This window comes from Scyliorhinus canicula, chromosome 7 (assembly GCF_902713615.1).
Source record: "Scyliorhinus canicula chromosome 7, sScyCan1.1, whole genome shotgun sequence".
NCBI lineage: Eukaryota > Metazoa > Chordata > Chondrichthyes > Carcharhiniformes > Scyliorhinidae > Scyliorhinus > Scyliorhinus canicula.
Genome location: NC_052152.1, coordinates 56887366 through 56909311, shown reverse-complemented (window position 1 = coordinate 56909311; position 21946 = coordinate 56887366). Strand labels below are relative to the sequence as shown.

The window sequence follows — 21946 nt, the reverse complement described above, 5'->3', positions numbered from 1 at the left end:
TGGACCCCTTGTGTGATACCCTTTTTTCTTTTTCTCAACACCCTTGCCATTGTTGACAGAGACTTTAGATTAAAGAGTGTTACTCTTTGTAATTGCCTCCACAAACCCCTCACCCTGTCTAATCTGAAAGAATTTCATAATTTGTCTTCAACCAAGTTTGTGGTCACTTTTCTGCTAGATCCATTTCTCTTTGTCCCCTCTCCCTTGACTCCTGTATTCCTGTCTGTGAAGCACCTGTTTTTTAATATTAGAGGCACTAAAAAGTAGAAATTGTTCAACTCAATTTAAGTAAGTGTCTGCTGCTTCTCTTTCAGGGGCTGAACAAAGGTCAGAGTTCACATTCGGCAGGTCCTAATGGTGAACAACCTCTCTCTTCCACTGGGCGTTCCCAGCATTTCCAGGCAGCTGGCACTGGTATTCAGAATCAGGTCGGACATCCTGCCATGCCTAACAATTCACTAACAACACAGGGGGCTGCTCTCAATCACCTCTCCTCTTACACTGCTACCTCAGGTGGACAACAAGGCATTACCTTAACCAAAGAGAGCAAGCCTTCAGGAAATGCATCAACAGTGCCTGAAACAACCAGGCATTCTGGAGGGACACCAAACAGCACTGCCAGCATAGAGGGACTTCCTAATCATGTCCATCAAGCTATCGCAAATGCTGTTTCAAGTTCAAGTCATGGAGAGTCCAAGTCACCAGGTGTACTTAGTTCAGACAATCCTCAGCTCTCTGCCTTGTTGATGGGGAAACCCAATAATAATAATGGGGGTTCTGTGTCTTGCGATAAAGTTAATAATATCCATCCAGCTGTTCACACAAAGACTGAGAATTCAGTTGGTTCTTCACCATCATCAGCTGTTTCTACTGCAACTCCATCTCCTAAATCCACTGAACAAACTACTGCTAACAGTGTTACCAGCCTTAACAGCCCTCCGAGAGAACTGGGACATACGGTTAATGGAAAAGGTGTAGGGGAGGACTCTCAAAGTCCCTGTAAAATGGACCCACCATTAACTGCTCACAAATCTAGTCCTCAACTTGCATCTTCAACCTCTGTTTCTATATATCCCAGTTCATCAGAAGTGCTAAAGGCATGCAGGTAATTTTGTTTATTTAAAATACTGCTTTAACAATTAAGTTTTTGTAAGAAAATGTTGATTTTACTGTTACTGCTAAACTGACAATTTAGAAATATCTAAAAGAATTGTAACTGGTGTGGGCAAGAATTTGGCAGCATCAAAATAAAATACCTTTGAGTTTCATTTACAATGTCAGTATTGATGTAACGGCACAATTCAGCCTCATGAAGAAATGCATATGGTGTTGTGGTGGTAATGTCACGACTAGTAATCCAGACGCCCAGGCTAATTCCCTAGTGACATGAATTCAAATCCCACCACAGCAGCTGGGGGAATTTGAATTTGGTTAGTAAAATCTGGAATTAAGCGCTAGTTTCATTAATAATCATGAATTTGCCACTGATTGTTGCAAAAACCCATCTTGTTCACTAATACCCATTAAGGAAGGAAACTGTCATCCTTACCTAGTCTGGCCTCCATCTGACTCCAGACCCACAGCAATGTGGTTAACTCTTAACTGGCCCATGAAATGTTGCAGAGGCGGAGGACTCGGCAGTCATTTTCTTCAAAGTCTGAGTATGATAAACAAGGTAAGGAAGAGCAGGAACAAGCACCTGGTGGAAGAGACAAAGTGTAAAATGACACTATATATTTATATTCCCGAACAGGCGCCGGAATGTGGCGACTAGGGGCTTTTCACAGTAACTTAATTGAAGCCTACTCGTGACAATAAGCGATTTTTACTTTTTCATATTCTCGACCTATTTGCTCTACTTTTTTGCTTTTTCAACATAGAAAGGCATGGAATGTTATTTTAGTAAAGGTGCAGGAACCCCAAGCCAAATATATTTATTTTGAGGTTGCTGAGTTCTTCCCCTATCCAGCCCAACCAAAATGAAATAATTTAATTTGAGCACGCACAGTTGCGTTTTGAGTCTTTATCGTATACTTTTCTTCCCCAGCAGTTCCTCCAGCTTGCCTATTTTTGTATCACTGTTCTTTCTCTCTTCTTCATTAGTTTGATATTCTATTTTCTTAACAGCTTCATCTATTCTTCCTTTGTTTAAATCTTGATGGAGTACATCATTTGATGTACTCAATGTCTTTATTGCTAGGAGTTTTGCAGAAAATATTAATTCTCGTGTGGCTAAGGAAACCTTGGTGTGATTTTTTTTATAGATTGTGACCACTGAAACCCCTGTGGATTTGGAGTATATGCTAATGTTTTGGCTAAGGTGTGATTTACCTAATGTCATGTTATATAGATGAGTAGAACAGCACCTTGGGGAACCTTTTTTAAACATATTTTCTCTACTGCAGTAAGAGAAAAAATTCACAATTTTGTCATATGGTAGAGAAATTTCTTTATTGCAGGTCTGCATCTGAAAACCTTCTGTCTAAATAGACTGCAGTTTATGTACGTTGTCAAACCCTTATTGATTAACAGATGAAAAATTTGTTTCTGCTGGAAACAGTATATAAGGTAACAAGGGTAAAAATGTTAAGACAATTATTAGATTATGTTCGTGCAGAAATTCTTTCAACTTTAAACCTCAGCAATGTTATAGCTAACAGCCTCCAGGATTTGTGTGATGGTGAGTGCTCTATTTGGATGAAAAATAATAGTTTTGGGGGGGGGGGGGGGAGAGAGAGAGAAAAAAATCCATATTTAGATTTGGCTAAGTTTTCCTGCAGACGTTCTTACTTCAACATTCACCCAACTTCCTTCCCCAACCCATCCTCTTCCCTGTCCTAAATCTGGAACCCCCTTTTGAAAACCTTGCTTTGGAGAATAATTTATATGGAAGAAATACAAAATATACAACGGGCAACTAGAATTAGAGACTATGATCTCCTCTGTTCAAAGATAACTTGTGGAAATTACTACTGTAAATAAAGAACCATCACAATGCAACTGCAATAAGCCTTTAATATTTCTCGAGCAGCTAATGATCCAGTTAACCAGTTTAATTGAGACAAGAGATGGCTAATTTGGTAATGCCCTGTCAAATATTTGTATGTAATAGCAAAATGAGAAGGTTCCAATTTACTCGAGAGCTTGCATGTAGAAATAACTGATAAAATAACGACGAGTGGATTTGTTAAGTATAGATACATAGATAGAATTTACAGCGCAGAAGGAGGCCATTCGGCCCATCGAGTCTGCACCGGCTCTTGGAAAGAGCACCCTACCCAAGATCAACACCTCCACCCTATCCCCATAACTCAGTAACCCCACCCAACACTAAGGGCAATTTTGGACACTAAGGGCAATTTATCATGGCCAATCCACGTAACCCGCACATCTTTGGACTGTGGGAGGAAACCGGAGCACCCCGAGGAAACCCACGCACACACTGGGAGGATGTGCAGACTCCGCACAGACAGTGACCCAAGCCGGAATCGAACCTGGGACCCTGGAGCTGTGAAGCGATTGTGCTATCCACAATGCTACCATGCTGCCATGTATAAATTGCATAACGATGTATTTCTTGTGCAGTAGTTTCCATGTTTGAAAGTTACCTTTTTTAAAAGAAATATTTCCATTTAAAGCACAAAACTTGGCTGGTTGGATAATTTTGAGGCAGATGAGTGCAGTATGAATTAATTGTGAAAAAATAAATGTGCATCTTTTCACAATGTTTTTGAACAAACGGTTTAAATAGCAAATTGTAACAAAAATACAACTTGAGAAGCTATTGTGCACCTTCTGTAATATTCTGTTTAAAATGTGGTCATCACTATCATTAATCAAATGGTTTTTTTTAGATGCTGCCTTCAGAAAATTCTTTAACAAGGTTTTATAGCTGGTGTTACCCACTCAGCCCAAATCGAATAATTATATTGAAACAATATATAAAATTTAGGTTTGGTTCTTTATGAGAAATATTCTTGAAGTAATTTGGTTTGTTTAAATAAGGCTTAAAGTATACGTTTTGATTGCATGGTCTTTCATTGATATTAGTTAATCCATTAATTTGTTCATTTTTGCTTTACGATGGGACCCAATGGCACTAGCTGATGTCTTCGACAGACGTTTGAAATAGTTGAATTTGCTTTAAGCATCCATATTTGACAATGTTTTATTTCCATGTTAAAATTGTTGTCCACTAGCAGCTTTCAAAATTAAACACCCATTAACTAATCTGCAATCGGGGCAGCATGGTGGCACAGTGGTTAGCACTGCTGCATCACAGCCCTAGAAACCCAGGTTCAATTCCGGCCTTGGGGTGACTGTATGGAGTTTGCACGTTCTTCCTTTGCCTGTGTGGATTTCCTCTGGGTGCTCCGGTTTCCCTCCACAGTCCAAAGATGTGCAGGTTAGATGGATTGGCCATGATAAATTGCTACTTAATGTCCAACGGTTAGGTGTAGAGCCGTTTCAGAGGGTGGGTGCAGACTGGATGGGCTGAATGGCTTCTTTCTGCACTGTAGGGATTGTATGATATCATAGAATTTACAGTGCAGAAGGAGGTCATTCGCCCCATCGAGTCTGCACCGGCTCTTGGAAAGAGCACCCTACCCAAGATCAACACCTCCACCCTATCCCCATAACCCCACCCAACACTCAGGGCAATTTTGGACACTAAGGGCAATTTATCATGGCCAATCCACCTAACCTGCACATCTTTGGACTGTGGGAGGAAACCGGAGCACCCGGAGGAAACCCACGCACACACGGGGAGGATGTGCAGACTCCGCACAGACAGTGACCCAAGCTGGAATCGAACCTGGGACCCTGGAGCTGTGAAGCAATTATGCTATCCATAATGCTACTGTGCTGCCCAGGCACTGATCTATATCTGGCTACAGTGGTGTACTACTGTGATTACAACTTATCTCATCTAAATGTGTTCTCACAGCAATGTGTGAGGTGTGTTCTCACAGCAATGCTAATGCAGATGGATAGTCTATATATGCATTCTACCTATATTGTGTCACTGCTTATATAGTCAAAAGCTTTTATTAAAATTAGCAAGCAGTGGAAATTGTGGCTATGAATTACTTTTTGATCTGTAAATGTGAAACCATTTTTCTTATTGTAACATGTTTTTCTGTAGAAAATTCAGAAGTTGATCTGATTATACGAAGGAGGTCAGCATGTAATATTAAGGTTAAAGATGTATTTTTGACCTCTGCCTTAGACAAGTGGTCTGGTGGGCAGTATGTTCTGTACTCCATAACTGAAAGCAGCCATTTGAAAGTGCACAAGAATTCACTGTCCTTGCTCGCAACTTCACCATGGAGGAATGGTTTATCTGGATTTCTTTTCAATTATTGTATGATCGCTAATAACTCATTTGTCTGTTTTGGTAGATCTGGGTTAGATATGCCAGAATTCTATTTTAAATGTAATGTGTTTCAAAGGGTTTAATTGACCTCAAATGCTTTAGGGGCTATATCTGTTGGTTGCAGGGAGGCTGTAACATATGTTTCACTTTTTACAACGACTTTGAATCCTCTGTCTGTACTTCATAAAATATGCGTGACAAATATATTTTTGTTTGGCAAGGAAGAGTCAGATTATGTGTATTACAGTAATGCCACATGCATTACACGTAATGAATTTCAGTATAAGTTTTTCAACATTGATTGTGTTTGTAAGATTGAATGTGTTTGTAAACTAACAAATAAGGTTATTCATGAGGGCCCACCACGCCTTCTCAACCTTTTCCCTCGCCGTGAGGTGTGGTGATTCTCAGGTTAAATCACCACCAGTCAGCTCTCCCCCTCGAAGGGGAAAGCAGCCTATGATCACCTGGGACTACGGCGGCTTTACCTTTACCTTAAACTGACAAAACAATGAACACTATTCCCTTTCATAACAATTACTTTTTAACAGCATTTTCTGTATTAGAAGTATCATAATCGGGTATTAACTTTTCCACTTGAATTTACCCCAAAATGGGTAAAAACAAATCTGAATGTGTCTGCTTATCAAGTTAATGGATATTTGTGTTGGACAATGGAGATTTTCCATTTCATATCCACTTGATCACTATTGAGCATTTCCAAGTTTGGTTTAGCATAGTAACTTTCAAAGTTAAGCTCAAAACTCTTGCCCGAATAACATGCCCATTTCCCACCATGCACCACTGTGAAATTTCCTCATTTCTTGTTTCGCTGAATGAGATTGGTCAGTCAGTGCTGGGTGAGAAACCGATTTGCCAGGACTTGAAAGCAGACTGTTTCATGTCACATTGGACCTTCGCAGCCAACAAACTGAAGGGACTTCTATCCCATCAGCATGGGCTGATGTTTGCCGTGACCCAGGTCACCGCAGTACCATGCCATCTCAAATCCTGTATCTTGCTTACATTTTAAGCCCTTGACAAATAATTACTGGGTTAACTTATGTTCAAGTTGGCTTTGAATAGTCCTTGAATGTGACCTATATCCCTTTTTGAAATTATTTAAAGAAACTATTCTGTTAAATTGTGTGCAGATTTATTTTCTGCATTATTTAAATATCATATGCAGATGAATCTTTTATTGACTATTGTCTTTCATTCTGTACTTTTTTCATAACTTGTTTAATCAGCACAAGATCAAAAGTTCATGGAGAATGTCTTCATAACATTGCATTTTACCGCTAAATGTGTGCACCAAATACAAGTGGAGCTAATAAATGTAATATCACAAAATTAATACCTTTTTTTCAGAAACCTGGGGAGAAATGGTTTATCTAATAGTAGCATTTTACTTGATAAGTGTCCACCTCCTCGACCACTACCACCACCATACCCACCGCTGCCAAAGGACAAGCTAAATCCTCCTACACCTAGTATTTATGTAAGTAGGACTTAACTTGGGACCAGTAATATATGCTCTTTTCTTTATTTTTGTGTTTGTTTCTAAGTGACAAATCAAAGCAAAACCATCAGATATTTGTCAACTCAAACTACTGTTAAATCAAGATCTGTACAGTGAAATCAGTAGTTAACGTAATTACTAGGTTTTGATTGTTTAAATATAATTTTGAACACTGGTTGCAGATTTTGTTTTGGTCATTCAAGTTATTCAAAAAAATTGTCAAATATAACTGTGGATTTCTTATATTGTGAAGCTTAGTTCTTATTTAAAAACCTATTGTAAAATTTTTTGTTGTGCAGTTGGAGAACAAGCGTGATGCTTTCTTTCCTCCACTTCATCAGTTCTGTACAAACCCCAACAACCCTGTAACTGTAATCCGTGGCCTTGCTGGGGCGCTCAAACTAGGTAGGTACTGTAGTCTAATTGCAAGTACCACAGTATTAAAATTCCTTTTTCATAAAACTCTTATTCCTCACTTCAGGTTGGTTTTACAGATATTAGTTACCATATGGGGAAATTCTTTAGTTCACTTAAGTTTCACTAACAAATTGAAATCTAAAACGAGACAAAAATGTTTTGGCACATAGGAACAAAAGTAGGCTATTTTTGCTGGAAAGTAATTTAGAATCATTTTGTCTCTTTTATCTCATCATCTCTGTATGCTAAAGTGTTCCTCTTCTCTAAGAGAAAAAATTTATGGTATCTGCATATGCTCGTGCTATATACATCACTTTTCACAAAAAACTTTAAATTAGTTTTCTGCAAATAGTTTCATTTTGTCAAACGTTGTTACAATAGCTATGTGACAGAGAAATATGTCTCCTATCCATAGATGTAAATATCTTCACAATCCTGCCAGCCACAATTCTTTCTCTTTAACATATTTAGCAAATTTGTGTTGGTACTTCCAAAAGGGAAGAAACATTGGAAAACCTGATTAATTTTTAAAATTTTGTATCACATCAATAGTTTTGAGAATAATTTCCACTTGAGGCAACTTTACTCTACCATTTTCCTTTCACGGATTGATGTTTATTTTTAAAATGTGGAGAATTGTCAATTACTGTTGTATAAAACTGGAATGTGCGTCCTGAATTTGTACTACTCGTGTCAATTCACTGCATACAGGTATAAGAACAAAATCATTTTGTATCCCTGACCAGTAGCTGGCCCACAATATATTATTTAATTTTGAGTATCCTGTCATGTATTTATATTTCTCCATAATTTCTTATTTCTTGTGTAAGTGCTAATGAATTTCAAATTTGATCTAATCTCCCTCTTTATCCATCAGTACAATCCCTTCCCCAAAAAGAATGTGCTTGATTTCTACCAGTTCCATTGATCTGTTTCATTCCTGTTGCTGATCAATTCTGTTCGCAATTTTCCCCCATTTAATCTGGAAGCTCTCATTTTATCAGGCCGTAAATTGTTTTTTTTTTTTGCCAAATATCTTTGTCCTTGAATTCTCTTTCTGTTTCTGAATGCTGAACCTAATAGAATTTTGGAACTAGTTCCAGATTCTTAGTCTACATGACGTGCTTTAAGTACACCCACAGGGATTCTTCTCTCTCTTCCCCCCCCCCCCCCCCCCCCCCCCCCCCCCCCCCCGGCAGGAAGTCCAGGAAAGGCTGCCACCGCCTAAAGAACCCTTGTACTGATCCCCTCAGGGCAAATTTCACTCTCTCCAATTTGATGAACCCCGCCATATAATTGATCCAGGCCTCCACACTTGGGGCCTCGCATCCTTCCACTGAAGAAGAATCCTTCGCCGGGCTACTGGGGACGCAAAGGCCAGGACACTGGCCTCTTTCGCCTCCTGCACTCCCGGCTCCACTGCAACCCCAAAAATTGCGAGTCCCCAGCCTGGCTTGACCCTGGATCCCACCACCCTCTACAACCGTCCTTGCTACCCCCTTCCAAAACTCCCCCAGCACTGGACACGCCCAAAACATATGGGCGTGGTTCGCTGGGCTCCCCGAGCACCTAGCATACCGGTCTTCGCGCCCGAAAAGCCTACTCATCCTTGTCCCAGTCATGTGGGCCCTATGCAGCACCTTGAACTGTATGAGGCTAAGCCTCGCACAGGAAGAGGAGGAATTCACTCTCTCTAGGGCATCCGTCCACGTCCCCTCCTCAATCTCCTCACCCAGCTCCTCTTCCCATTTACCCTTCAGTTCCTCCACCGAGGCCTCGTCTACCTCCTGCATCACCCGGTATATGTCCGAAATCCTCCCTCCTCCAACCCACACCCCCGAGAGCACCCTGTCCCGTACCCCACGTGGGGGCAACAAGGGGAGCCCCTCCACCTGCCACCTGGCAAACGCCCTAACCTGCATGTACCGAAACATGTTCCCCGGGGGGAGCCCAAACTTCCCCTCTAACTCCCCCAAGCTCGCGAACCTCCCCTCCACAAACAGGTCCCTCAACCTCCTAACCCCTGCCCTGTGCCAGCCCAGAAATCCGCCATCAATGCTCCCTAGAACAAACCGATGCTTCCCCTGTATCGGGGCCTCCATCGAGCCCCCCACTTCTCCCCTATGCCGTCTCCATTGCCCCCAAATTTTGAGGTTAGCCGCCACCACCGGGCTCGTGGTATACCTCGTTGGAGGGAGCGGCAACGGCGCCGTTACCAGCGCCTCCAGGCTCGTGCCCACACAGGACGCCACCTCCATCCTCTTCCATGCTGCCCCTTTCCCGTCCATTACCCACTTACGCACCATCGCTCCGTTGGCAGCCCAATAGTACCCACATAGGTTAGGCAGCGCCAGCCCCCCCCTATCCCTGCCCCGTTCCAAGAACACTCTTCTCACCCTCAGAGTCCCATGCGCCCACACAAATCCCGTAATACTCCTGTTGAGCCTCCAAAAATTGGCCTTCGGGATAAGGAATGGGAGGCACTGGAACAGGAACAAAAACCTCGGGAGCACCGGCATCTTAACGGACTGCACCCCCCCGGTGACAGCGGTAACATATACCACCTTTTGAACTCCTCCGCCACCTGCTCCACCAACCTTGTGAGGTTGAGCTTGTGCAGGGCCCCCCAGCTCCCAGTCACCTGGACTCCTAGGTACCTGAAGCTCTTCCCTGCCTGCTTCAGTGGGAGCCTACCAATCCCCTCCTCCTGATCCCCCGGGTGCACCACGAACAACTCGCTCTTGCCCAGGTTCAGCTTATACCCAGAGAAGCCCCCAAATTCACTAAGAATCCTCATCACCTCCGGCATCCCCCCCACCGGGTCCGCCACATACAGCAACAGGTCGTCCGCATAAAGCGACACACGATGCTCCCCCGCACCAGGCCCGTCCAGTTCCCTGACTCCCTCAACGCCGTGGCCAGGGGCTCAATTGCCAACGCAAAGAGCAAGGGGAACAGGGGACACCCCTGTCTCGTCCCCCGGTACAACCAAAAGTACTCCGACCTCCTCCTATTTGTGGCTACACTCGCCATCGGGGCCTCCTAGAGCAACCTCGCCCAACGGACAAAGCCCTCCCCAAAAACAAACCTTTCCAACACCTCCCACAGATACCCCCACTCAACCCTATCAAAGGCCTTCTCCGCATCTAATGCCACCACTATCTCCGCCTCCCCTTCCACAGCCGGCATCATAATAACTTTGAGGAACCTTCATACGTTTGTATTCAACTGCCTTCCTTTCACAAACCCCGTCTGGTCCTTGTGAATGACCCCCGGCACACAATCCTCTATTCTTGTGGCTAAGATCTTTGCCAGCAGCCTGGCGTCTACATTTAGCAGCGAGATGGGCCTATATGACCCACACTGCAGAGGGTCCTTGACCCGCTTCAGGATCAAGGAAATCAGCGCCCGTGACATAGTTGGGGGCAAAGCCCCCCCCCCCCCCCCCCCCCGGCCTTCCCTTGCCTCGTTAAAGGTCCGGACCAACAGGGGGCCCAACAGGTCCGCATACCTTTTATAAAGTTCGGCCGGAAACCCATCCAGCCCCGGCGCCTTCCCCGACTGCATGCTCCCTATCCCTTTAACCAGCTCCTCCAGCTCAATCGGCGCCCCCAGTCCCTCCACCTGCCCCTCCTCCACCCTCGGAAATCGCAGCTTGTCCAAGAAGCGCCCCATTCCACCCCCCTTCACCGGGCTTTCAGACCGGTACAGCTCCCCATAAAAGTCCCTAAAGACCCCATTAACGTCTACCCCCCTCCGCACCACCTTCCCAGCTCTATCCGTCACTCCCCCCAATCTCCCTGGCCGCATCCCGCTTTCGGAGCTGGTGTCCCAGCATCCTGCTCGCCTTCTCCCCATATTTCCTCCACTGAGCTTCCGCCTTTCTGGTAGTCAATATGTCGAACCTGGCCTGAAGGCTACGCCTCTCCCTCAGCAATCCCCCCTCCGGAGCCTCCGCATATCTCCTATCCACCCTCACCATCTCCCCTATCAGTCTCTCCCTCTCCCTCTGTTTCCCCCCTCTCCGTATAGGTTCGGATGGAAATCAACTCCCCTCTAATCACCGCCTTCAATGCCTCCCAGACCATCCCCACTCGGACCTCCCCGTTATCGTTGGCCTCAAGGTACCCCTCAATACACCCCCGAATATCCAGAGCGGACGTTGGTCCCTCTCCTCCCCCAGCCCGAGGTCCACCCAGTGCGGGGCATGATCCGAAATGGCAATGGCAGAGTATTCAATATCCTCCACCCTCAAAACCAGCCCCCTGCTCAGGTCAAAAAAATCAATCCTCGAATAGGCCTTACGCACGTGGGAGAAAAACGAGTACTCCCTGGCCCTTGGCCTCGCAAACCTCCAGGGATCCACCCCTCCCATCTGATCCATAAATCCCCCAACACCTTAGCCGCCGCTGGCCTCCTACCCGTCCGGGACTTGGATCGATCCAATGGGGGATCCAGCACCGTGTTGAAGTCCCCCTCCATGATCAGGCCCCCCACCTCCAGGTCCGGAATGCGGCCCAGCATGCGCCGCATAAACCCGCATCGTCCCAATTTGGGGCGTAAACATTCACCAACACCACCCGCTCCCCCTGCAGCTTACCGCTCACCATCACATACCTCCCGCCACTGTCAGCCACCACATTTAACGCCTCAAACGGCACCCTCTTTCCCACCAGGATCGCCACCCCCCGATTCTTCTCATCCAGCCCTGAATGAAATACTTGGCCCACCCATCCCTTCCTCAGCCGAACCTGGTCTGCCACTTTCAGGTGTGTCTCTTGGAGCATGGCCACATCCACCTTCAGCCCCTTCAAGTGCGCAAACACCCGGGTCCGTTTGACCGGCCCATTCAACCCCCTCACATTCCAGGTTATCAGCCGGATCAGAGGGCTCCCTTCCCCCCATCCCTGCTGATTAGCCATAACCCATCCCCTGCCCACCACTGGCCAGTGTCCCCCGCTCGGCCAGTTCCGGAAACCCGGTCCCCCCCCCCCCCCCCCCCCCCCCCCCCCCCCCCAAGGCTAGGACACCTCCTAGCCGCGCCCCTCCCTTCATAGCACTCCCGTGAGCCAGCTAACTTCTGCTGACCTCGGCGACTCCCGCCATACCTCCGACTCCTCCCCACGTGGGACTACTCCTCCTCCTTCGTGCCCATCAGCAGGCCCCCGCTCTTGCGCGGGAAAATAACAGCCAGCAATGGCCCGCGCTTCTCAGCACCGACTCCACCCCCATCATCCCACATCACGGGAAACCAGAGAAAAGCCCGGGCTTTCGCCCTGCCCAACCCCGCCTCCTCTAGGGCAACTCCCATTGCCAGTCCCCACCACCAGCTCCCCGCACTCCCAGTTTACCTCCCTGCCCGAACCCATCCACCAGACCCATAGAAAAAGACATAACGACATCGCCCCACCCACCCTAAAGCCAACTCACATCTTGCATTAAACAGAGAACCCCCCCCCCCAAGAGCAAAAATCAAACACAATTACATTATCATACAAAATCCCCCATCTTGGACCCTCAGTTTGAGTCCAGTTTCTCGGCCTGCACAAAGGCCAAAGGCCCACGCCTCCTCCGGGAACTCAAAATAATGGTGCCGGTCCTTGTAGGTGACCCACAGACGCGCCAGCTGCAACATGCCAAACTTCACGCTCCGTCTGTGGAGCACCGCCTTCGTCCGGTTGAACCCGGCCCTCCGCTTAGCCACCTCCGCACTCCAGTCCTGGAAGATCCACACCTCCGTGTTCTCCCACTTGCTGCTCCGCTCCTTCCTGGCCCACCGGAGCACGCACTCACGATCAACGAACCGGTGAAACCGCCCCAACACCGCCCGCAGCGGCTCGTTCTGCTTGGGCCTCCTAGCCAGAATTCTGTGGGCCCCCTCCAACTCCAGGGGCCCCTGGAAGGACCCAGCTCCCATCAACGAGTTCAGCATAACGACCACATAGGCCGCCAGGTCCGACCCCTCCAGCTCCTCCGTGAGGCCCAGGATCCGCAAATTCTTCCGCCTCGACCAGTTGTCCAGCTCCTCGAACCGCTCCAGCCACCTTTTATGGAGCGCCTCGTGCATCTCCACCTTCCCCGCGACGGCCACGGCCTCATCCTCCCTTTTGGAGGCCTGCTGCTGCAGCTCCCGGATCGCGGCCCCCTGGGCTGTCTGAGTCTCCATCAGCTCTCTGGTGGTAGCCTTCAGCGACTCCAGCAGCTCCACCTTAAGCTCCTGGAAGCAGCGCAGCAGAGTCTCCTGCTGCTCCTGCGCCCACTGCCTCAGCTCCTCGAGGGCTCCGCTGGCCACCATTTTGTTTCTCTTCCCCTGCTTTTCCAGGGGCGCTTCCACTGTTTTTCTTCTTACCCCACTCCTGGTCCGGACCATAGGACCTTAGGGATCTACTCCAGACCCCTTCCCACGTCGGGATTCATCGACGAAGTTCCGTTGGGGGCCCTGAAAAGAGCCCCAAAGTCCGTTATTAGCGGGAGCTGCCGAACGTGCGCATTGCCGCCCCCGGAAGTCGCCAACTTTTGATGATTATTCATGTCACACATCAATTTTAATAGTTTCTTTCTATTCTAGATTTAGGTCTTTTTTCCACGAAGACTTTGGTAGAAGCAAATAATGAACATTTAGTAGAAGTGCGGACACAACTATTACAACCAGCAGATGAAAACTGGGACTCCACTGGAACCAAGAAGATCTGGCGCTGTGAGAGTAGTAGGTCGCACACCACAATTGCCAAATATGCACAATACCAGGCCTCATCATTCCAAGAATCATTGCGGGTTAGTCTTCTACTATCTGAGATTAAATGTACCCCATAGCATGGTAATAAAGGTAGAATTTTACAATGTTTTGTCAGTGTCAGGCTCTGACTGAAACCCAGTGTGTAGGTCTCAATTACTCAGCTGGAGAGGGGGACCCCATAAGCATCGGGGCTCTTTTTTCCTCCCACCACAAGCATCAGCATTGACAAACCTGGCAGTGCCAACCTTTGCGGGAGGCATGTCCCTCTCTCCCAGGGGTTATAGGATCCATAGATTCCTTACAGTGCAGAAGGAAGCTATATTGCCCATTGGGTCTGCACCAATTCTGCCAAAGAGCACTCTACCTAGGCCCACTTCCCTTGCCCTATCATCGTAACTTCACGCAGTGATCAAGACCAACCTGCACATCTTTGGAATGGGGGAGGCAACTGGAGCTCAAAACCTGTTGTAAACCTTGCCAATGTGACCTCCCATTGGCAATGTTTGAATATTCAGTGAAGGGGGTGGGGGTCATATGCCAGGCGGGAGCTCGCTAATTAATGTATGAAAATTAGGTTTTCGCCCTTTGGGGGCTTGAAACTTAGTTACATTGGCAAGGGATGTGGAAAATCAGGAAACGTCGTGCTCTTGACGATGAGAATCTTGTTTCCTGATTATTGCGAGATTTTGTGCCCCAGTTGCCGTTTGCACTGACTGTGGACACTGGCGCAAATTTACCCCTAATGTATTTTACAAGCATTTGATTAGAAATATATAAAAGATCATTTGGTATTTTCTCCTTTACTTCTGTCTCCATGGTAAGCTTGGCTCCTTCCATCTATTAGCAGGGTTATCATTACTTTGTCATCCTCTCATAACTAATGTCTATTTGAATCCTTTCTAGATTTGTCAATGTGTTCCTGTTCTCTGTCTCTCTCTCTCTCACACTTTGAGAATTCACTCAAACTAATTCTAAGGGAATTTTCAAAGCTGGTTATTAAAACAAACAGTTTTACTTATTTGAGAAACAGACAGATGTTATGTTTAGCATTGGAAGCAATGCAGGAACTTATCTGCGTTTAAAACCGAATGTGACCCTAATTACAGATTTTTATCTTTAAAACTTTATTCTGACAGGTTTTCGGTGTAGGGAATTCTTCAGTATACTATTTAGAAGTAGTTCATGGCATTGATGCGTTTTTTTTTAAATGAACTCTACTGTTCCCTTGGAATTGGAAGCATGTTTATGGATTTAATTTAAGGAAACGTTCATTTAGTGGTTTATGACTTTGACCTTTTAAATGGGGAGCAAAGGTCATGGGAGGCAGGTAGCTAAGTGGACTTGAGACGCAACCAGAGCAGCCGTGATCCAAGTGGAGTAGGTTTGAAGGACTTTTGATTCCTTTTTATTTTACTGACCGCACCTTGATAAAATGACTACAGTTACATAGCAAGCACAAGTGCAATAAAACATAAACATACAGGTACAGTGAAACAGAATATAGTGCCAGAAATTGCTGTTGTAACCCCCCTGTTCAAGAAGGGAACAAGAAAAAAGATGGAAAATTATAGGCCAAATAGCCTAACCTCGGTTGTTGGCAAAATTCTAGAATCCATCGTTAAGGATGAGATTTCTAAATTCTTGGAAGTGCAGGGTCGGATTAGGACAAGTCAGCATGGATTTAGTAAGGGGAGGTCGTGCCTGACAAACCTGTTAGAGTTCTTTGAAGAGATAACAAATAGGTTAGACCAAGGAGAGCCAATGGATGTTATCTATCTTGACTTCCAAAAGGCCTTTGACAAGGTGCCTCACGGGAGACTGCTGAGTAAAATAAGGGCCCATGGTATTCGAGGCAAGGTACTAACATGGATTGACGATTGGCTGTCAGACAGAAGGCAGAGAGTTGGGATAAAAGGTTCTTTTTCGGAATGGCAACCGGTGACAAGTGGTGTCCCGCAGGGTTCAGTGTTGGGGCCACAGCTGTTCTCTTTATATATTAACGATCTAGATGACGGGACTGGGGGCATTCTGGCCAAGTTTGCCGATGATACAAAGATAGGTGGAGGGGCAGGTAGTATTGAGGAGGTGGGGAGGCTGCAGAAAGATTTAGACAGTTTAGGAGAATGGTCCAAGAAGTGGCTGATGAAATTCAACGTGGGCAAGTGCGAGGTCTTGCACTTTGGAAAAAAGAATAGAGGCATGGACTATTTTCTAAACGGTGACAAAATTCATAATGCTAAAGTGCAAAGGGACTTGGGAGTCCTAGTCCAGGATTCTCTAAAGGTAAACTTGCAGGTTGAGTCCGTAATTAAGAAAGCAAATGTAATGTTGTCATTTATCTCAAGAGGCTTGGAATATAAAAGCAGGGATGTACTTCTGAGGCTTTATAAAGCACTAGTTAGGCCCCATTTAGAATACTGTGAGCAATTTTGGGCCCCACACCTCAGGAAGGATATACTGGCACTGGAGCGGGTCCAGCGGAGATTCACACGGATGATCCCAGGAATGGTAGGCCTAACATACGATGAACGTCTGAGGATCGTGGGATTATATTCATTGGAGTTTAGGAGGTTGAGGGGAGATCTAATAGAAACTTACAAGATAATGAATGGCTTGGATAGGATGGACGTAGGGAAGTTGTTTCCATTAGCAGGGGAGACTAGGACGCGGGGGCACAGCCTTAGAATAAAAGGGAGTCACTTTAGAACAGAGATGAGGAGAAATTTCTTCAGCCAGAGAGTGGTGGGTCTGTGGAATTCATTGCCACAGAGGGCGGTGGAGGCCGGGACGTTGAGTGTCTTTAAGACAGAAATTGATAAATTCTTGATTTCTCGAGGAATTAAGGGCTATGGGGAGAGAGCAGGTAAATGGAGTTGAAATCAACCATGATTGAATGGTGGAGTGGACTCGATGGGCCGAATGGCCTTACTTCCGCTCCTATGTCTTATGGTCTTATGATCAGTTCAATAGTATTCACTGGAAAATGTATTCACACAATTCTGGAGGAGCTGCTCAAATAGTAATTATTTGGACATGTAGAATGCAGGAAAGACTAAAAAGGCAATTCAGTATAATATATATATTTTAATTTGTTGATTTGAAATAAGCTTCTTTACTTACAGGAGGAAAATGAGAAAAAGAGTAGTCATCACAAAGATCAATCAGACAGTGAATCCACATCCTCTGATAAGTAAGTTTTGCCACTCAAGGATAACTAATGTTTAACAAACGATAAATGTTTTTGAAAACATTTACAAATATCACTTTTTTTTTAAACAGTGGTAGCAAAAAAAGGAGAGGTCCATTTAAAACCATCAAATTTGGGACCAACATTGATTTGTCAGATGAGAAAAAGTAAGTCTTTGTGTTTATTGTTTGAGTGAGATGTTCAAACTTTTTGTGTGATAATTGCAGACCGATATTTGATGCTTTATGATTGCAATAGCGTTTGTAATTACGATAATGTAAAGCACAATATGTGGTCAGAGTACAAATTATCACAAAAGGACCACTAGTATGAATGTTTCTTTGCTTGTGAAGCAATCCAAAGCCTATTTTATCAGTGAATAATTTAAGTGGTAATGAAAGGCCAGGACAATATGTTTGAAAGGGAACCTATTTGAGTAAACTGCCGAAAGAAGAATATTTTATTGGGGAAGAATATCATCCAAATCTTCTGCTTTGGACACAATAGTACAAATTCAGCTTGCTTTAACCATCTGCCTTCTAAACTAGTCCATCAACAGTCAAAATTGCACAACATTTTTGTATTCAATCTCGAGTGGCAGTGTGAATTAGATAAAGTGTTGGTTGGATCAAAGTTATTTGTAGCAAAATGTTTGTGAGTGGCAGCTAATTTTTTGAAGAATTTCTTCATGGGGTGTGGGCTTCGGTGGCTAAACTAGCACTAATTACCCATTCCTACTTGCACTCGAGAAGATAGTGACACATTGCTTCTTGAACCACTACAGCCCAGATGGTGAAGGTACTCAGTGATGTTAGAGTGGAAGTTCCAAAATTTTGCTCAGCAGCAATAAGAGAACAGTGGCATATGTCGAGGTCAGGGTGATGCTATGGATAAACCATAGAATTCCTACAGTTCAGAAGGAGGCCATTCAGCCCATCGGATCTGCATCAACCATCTGAAAGAGCACCCTATCTAGGTCCGCTCCCCCGCCCTATCCCCGTAACCCAACCTAAACCTTCGGACACTAAGGGGCAATTTAACATGGCCAATCCACCTAATTTTTGGACTGTGGGAGGAAATTGGAGCACCCGGAGGAAACCCACACAAACACTGGGAGAAAGTGCAAACTCCACACACTCTCCCAAGGCTGGAATTGAACCCGGGTCCCTGGCACGGTAAGGCAGCAGTGCTAACCACTGTGCCACCTGTAGAAGAGAACTGGAAGCAGTGGTATTCCCATGTGTCTGTTACCCTTGTCCTTGGTGGAGGATTTTGTATTCTTTCCTCGGATGTGAAAGTCACTGGAACGGCCAGCATTTGTTTCTCATCCCAAATTGCCTTTGAGAAAGTGCTGGTAAGCTGCATCCTTGAAACCCTGCACTTCATCTGGTGTAGGAACACCTACAATGCTGAAGGACGGGAGTTCCAGATTTTGACCTGGAAATGGTGAAAGAACGACTATATAGTTTCAAGTTGAGATGCGTGTAGCTTGAATGGGAGCTTGTAGGTGATGGTGTTTCCGTGCCTTTGCTTCTCTTTCCCTTCAAGGTGGTAGAGGTCACCGGTTTGGGTGGTGCTATTTGAGGCACCTTAGTTAATTCCTGCAGCTCATCTTGTAAATGGTATACACTGCTATCACTGGCAAAGGTGGTGGAGGAATTTAATGTCAAAGGTGGTGGATGGGGTGCCAATAAAGCAGGCTGCTTTGTCCTGGATGGTGTCAAGCTTCTCAAGTGTTTTTTGGAGCTGCACTCATCCAGGCAAGTGGAAAGTATTCCAACTTGGGCCTTGTGGATGGTGGCCAGGAGGTGAGTTACTCACCTCAGAATTCCCAGAATCTGAACACTTGTAGCTACAGTATTTCTATGGCCGGTCTTGTTTAGTTTCTGGTCAATGGTAACCCCAGGATGTTGACAGAAGGGGAATTATGTGATGATAATTCTCTCTTGTTGGTGATGACCATTTCTTGACACTTGATTGGTGCAAATGTTACTTGCTATTTACCTGCTCAAGCCTGAATATTGTCCACATTTTGATGCTTACGGACACTGACTGCTTCACTATCTGAGGAGTCATCAGCAAAAACTCCCACTCTGCCCTTATGATGGTGGGAAGGTCGTGATATAGCAGCTGAGGTTGGTTAGGCCGAGGCCACTACACCGAGGAACTGCTGTAGTGATGTCCTGGAACTGAGATGATTGACCTCCAGCAAACATAACCACCTTCCTTTGTTAGGTATGACTCCCTGGTGGAGAGACTTTCCCCAATTCCCATTGACTGCAGTTTTGCTACGACCCTTTGTTAACACTCTTGATGTCACTCTAACCTTCTCTCTTGAGTTCAGTGTTTTGTCCATGTTTGAACTAAGCTATAACGAGCTTCTCTGTCATTCCAGTGAATCTCTGTCATTCCAGTGAAAACAATCCAGGTCATCCAACCCCTTCATAGCTAATACCCTGCACACCAGGCAACATCCTGATAAACCTCTTCTGTACTCTCTCCAAAGCATCCACATCTTTCTGGTAGTGTGACGACCAGAATTGTATTTAATATCCAAATGTGACCTAACTAAGGTTCGGTACAGCTGCAGCATGTCTTGCCAATTTTTATACTCTGTGCCCCAACCAAACAAGGCAAGCCTGCCATTTACCTTTTTTTAAAAATAATTTTTATTCAAATTTTTCAACAACAAATTTTCTCCCAACAGCAAAGTAAACAAGGTGTAGAACTAAACAGAAAAATAATCCCCCCCAGTACAAAGCGATAAATTAAAAACTTAATAACAATACAAAAAAGAAGAAAATAGCAAACACACCATCGCAAAAACAAACCCCCTTAACAAACCCCCCCCCCCCAGGGTTGCTGCTGAGATTGCCCCTACGGCCCCTGCAGCAGCAACCCAGTACCCCCACGCCCCCCCCCCCACCCCCAAGCTAGGGTTCCCCCTAGCTGCGTAACCCCTACCATTGTACTTCCGTAAGTCAGCCGACTCCTGCTGACCCAGGCTGCTCCCCCCACCCCCGATGCAACACAACCACCATCCCCCCGCCCAGTGGCGGCCCCACCCCCTGCTCCTCCAGCGCGGGAAGAAAGCCCACGCTTCCATCCCAAACCCCACCCCCGACCCAACACGCGGGAAAAAGAGGGGCACATGACCCAGCGGGACCGCAAACAGCTCTCCAACCCGCCACCAGTGAAAAAACGAAAAAGCACCCCAATAAATAAACAACCCCAAAAAGCAGAACAGCCCTTCTCTTCGCCACCTCCGCGCTCCAGTACTGATAGATCCTGATCTCTGCATTCTCCCACTTGCTGCTCCTTTCACTATTCGCCCATCTCAGCACACACACACGGTCAACGAAACGGTGAAAACGGACCAGCACCGCCCTAGGCGGCTCGTTCGGCCTGGGCTTCCTCAACAGCACTCGATGGGCCCCCTCCAGCTCCAAGGGTCCTTGGAAAGACCCCGCACCCATTAACGAGTTCAGCATCACAACCACGTAGGCCCCCAAATCCAAACCTTCCAGCCCCTCCGGGAGGCCCAGAATCCGCAGGTTCGTCCGACGGGAGCGGTTCTCCATCTCCTCCATCCTTGCCAGCCATTTCTTGTGAAGCGCCTCGTGCTACTCCACCTTCACTGCCAGGCCCAGGAGTTCGTCCTCGCTCTCCGATGCCTGTTGCTGTAGCTCTCAGATCTCCGCACCCTGAGCCGTCTGAGTCACCATGAGCTTGTCCAGCGAGGCCTTAATCGGTTCCAGGATCTCAGCCTTCAGCTCTCTGAAGCAGCGATGGAGCAGCTCCTGCTGCCCTTAAAAGAGCCCGAAAGACCAAAAATAGCGGGAGCTACTGAACATGCGGCTTAGCTCCGCATCACCGCAACTGGAAGTCTCGCCGTTTACCTTCTTGACTGTCTTATCCACATGCGTTGCCACGTTCGGTGATCTGTGAACCTGTATGCGCAGATCTCTCTGCCTGCCAATATTCCTCAGGCTTCTACCATTTACTGTATAATTTCCACCTGTATTAGACCTGCAAAAATGCAATACCCCTCATTTGTCCGGATTAAACACCATCTGCCATTTCTCACCCAAGTTTCCAACCGATCTGTATCCTTTGACAATCGTCGTTACTATCCGCATCACCGCCAACCTTTGTGTCGTCCGCAAAGTTACTCATCAGACCAACTACATTTTCCTCCAAATCATTTTATATAATATATATATATATATATATATATTATAATATATATATATTATGAACAACAAAGGTCCAAGCACTGATCCCTGCAGAACACCTCTAGTCACAGCTTTCCATTCAAAAAAAGTACCCTTCTACCGCTACCCTCAGTCTTCTATGATTGAGCCAGTTCTCCATCCATCTTTCCAGCTCACCTCTGATCCTGTGTGAATTCACCTTTTGTACCAGTCTGCCATGAGGGACCTTGTCAAAAGCTTCACTGAAGTCCATGTTGACAACATCCACTGCCCTTCCTTCATCGATTATCTTTGTCTCTTCCTCAAAAACTTGATCAAGTTAGTGAGTCATGACCTCCCCTTCACAAAACCATGCTGCTTATCGCGAATAAGTCCCATTTGTTTCCAAATGTGAGTAAATCCTGTCCCTAAGAATTTTTTCCAATAATTTTCCTACCACTGACGTAAAGCTCACCGGCCTATAATTTCCTGGATTATCCCTGTTACCCTTCTT

The 21946-nt window shown here is 45.9% G+C and overlaps 1 protein-coding gene across 2 annotated transcripts in view; it reads left to right on the top strand.

Annotated features, from left to right (window-relative positions):
* kdm6a (lysine (K)-specific demethylase 6A) overlaps nucleotides 1-21946 on the top strand; it is a 334942-nt gene that overhangs the window by 274505 nt on the left and 38491 nt on the right. For both annotated transcript variants that reach the window (XM_038802080.1, XM_038802081.1), the window contains 6 exons: nucleotides 315-1105; nucleotides 6749-6878; nucleotides 7199-7304; nucleotides 13885-14090; nucleotides 17175-17242; nucleotides 17332-17406. In XM_038802080.1, the coding sequence (XP_038658008.1) occupies nucleotides 315-1105; nucleotides 6749-6878; nucleotides 7199-7304; nucleotides 13885-14090; nucleotides 17175-17242; nucleotides 17332-17406 (1376 nt within the window). The remainder of the gene's footprint in view (nucleotides 1-314; nucleotides 1106-6748; nucleotides 6879-7198; nucleotides 7305-13884; nucleotides 14091-17174; nucleotides 17243-17331; nucleotides 17407-21946) is intronic.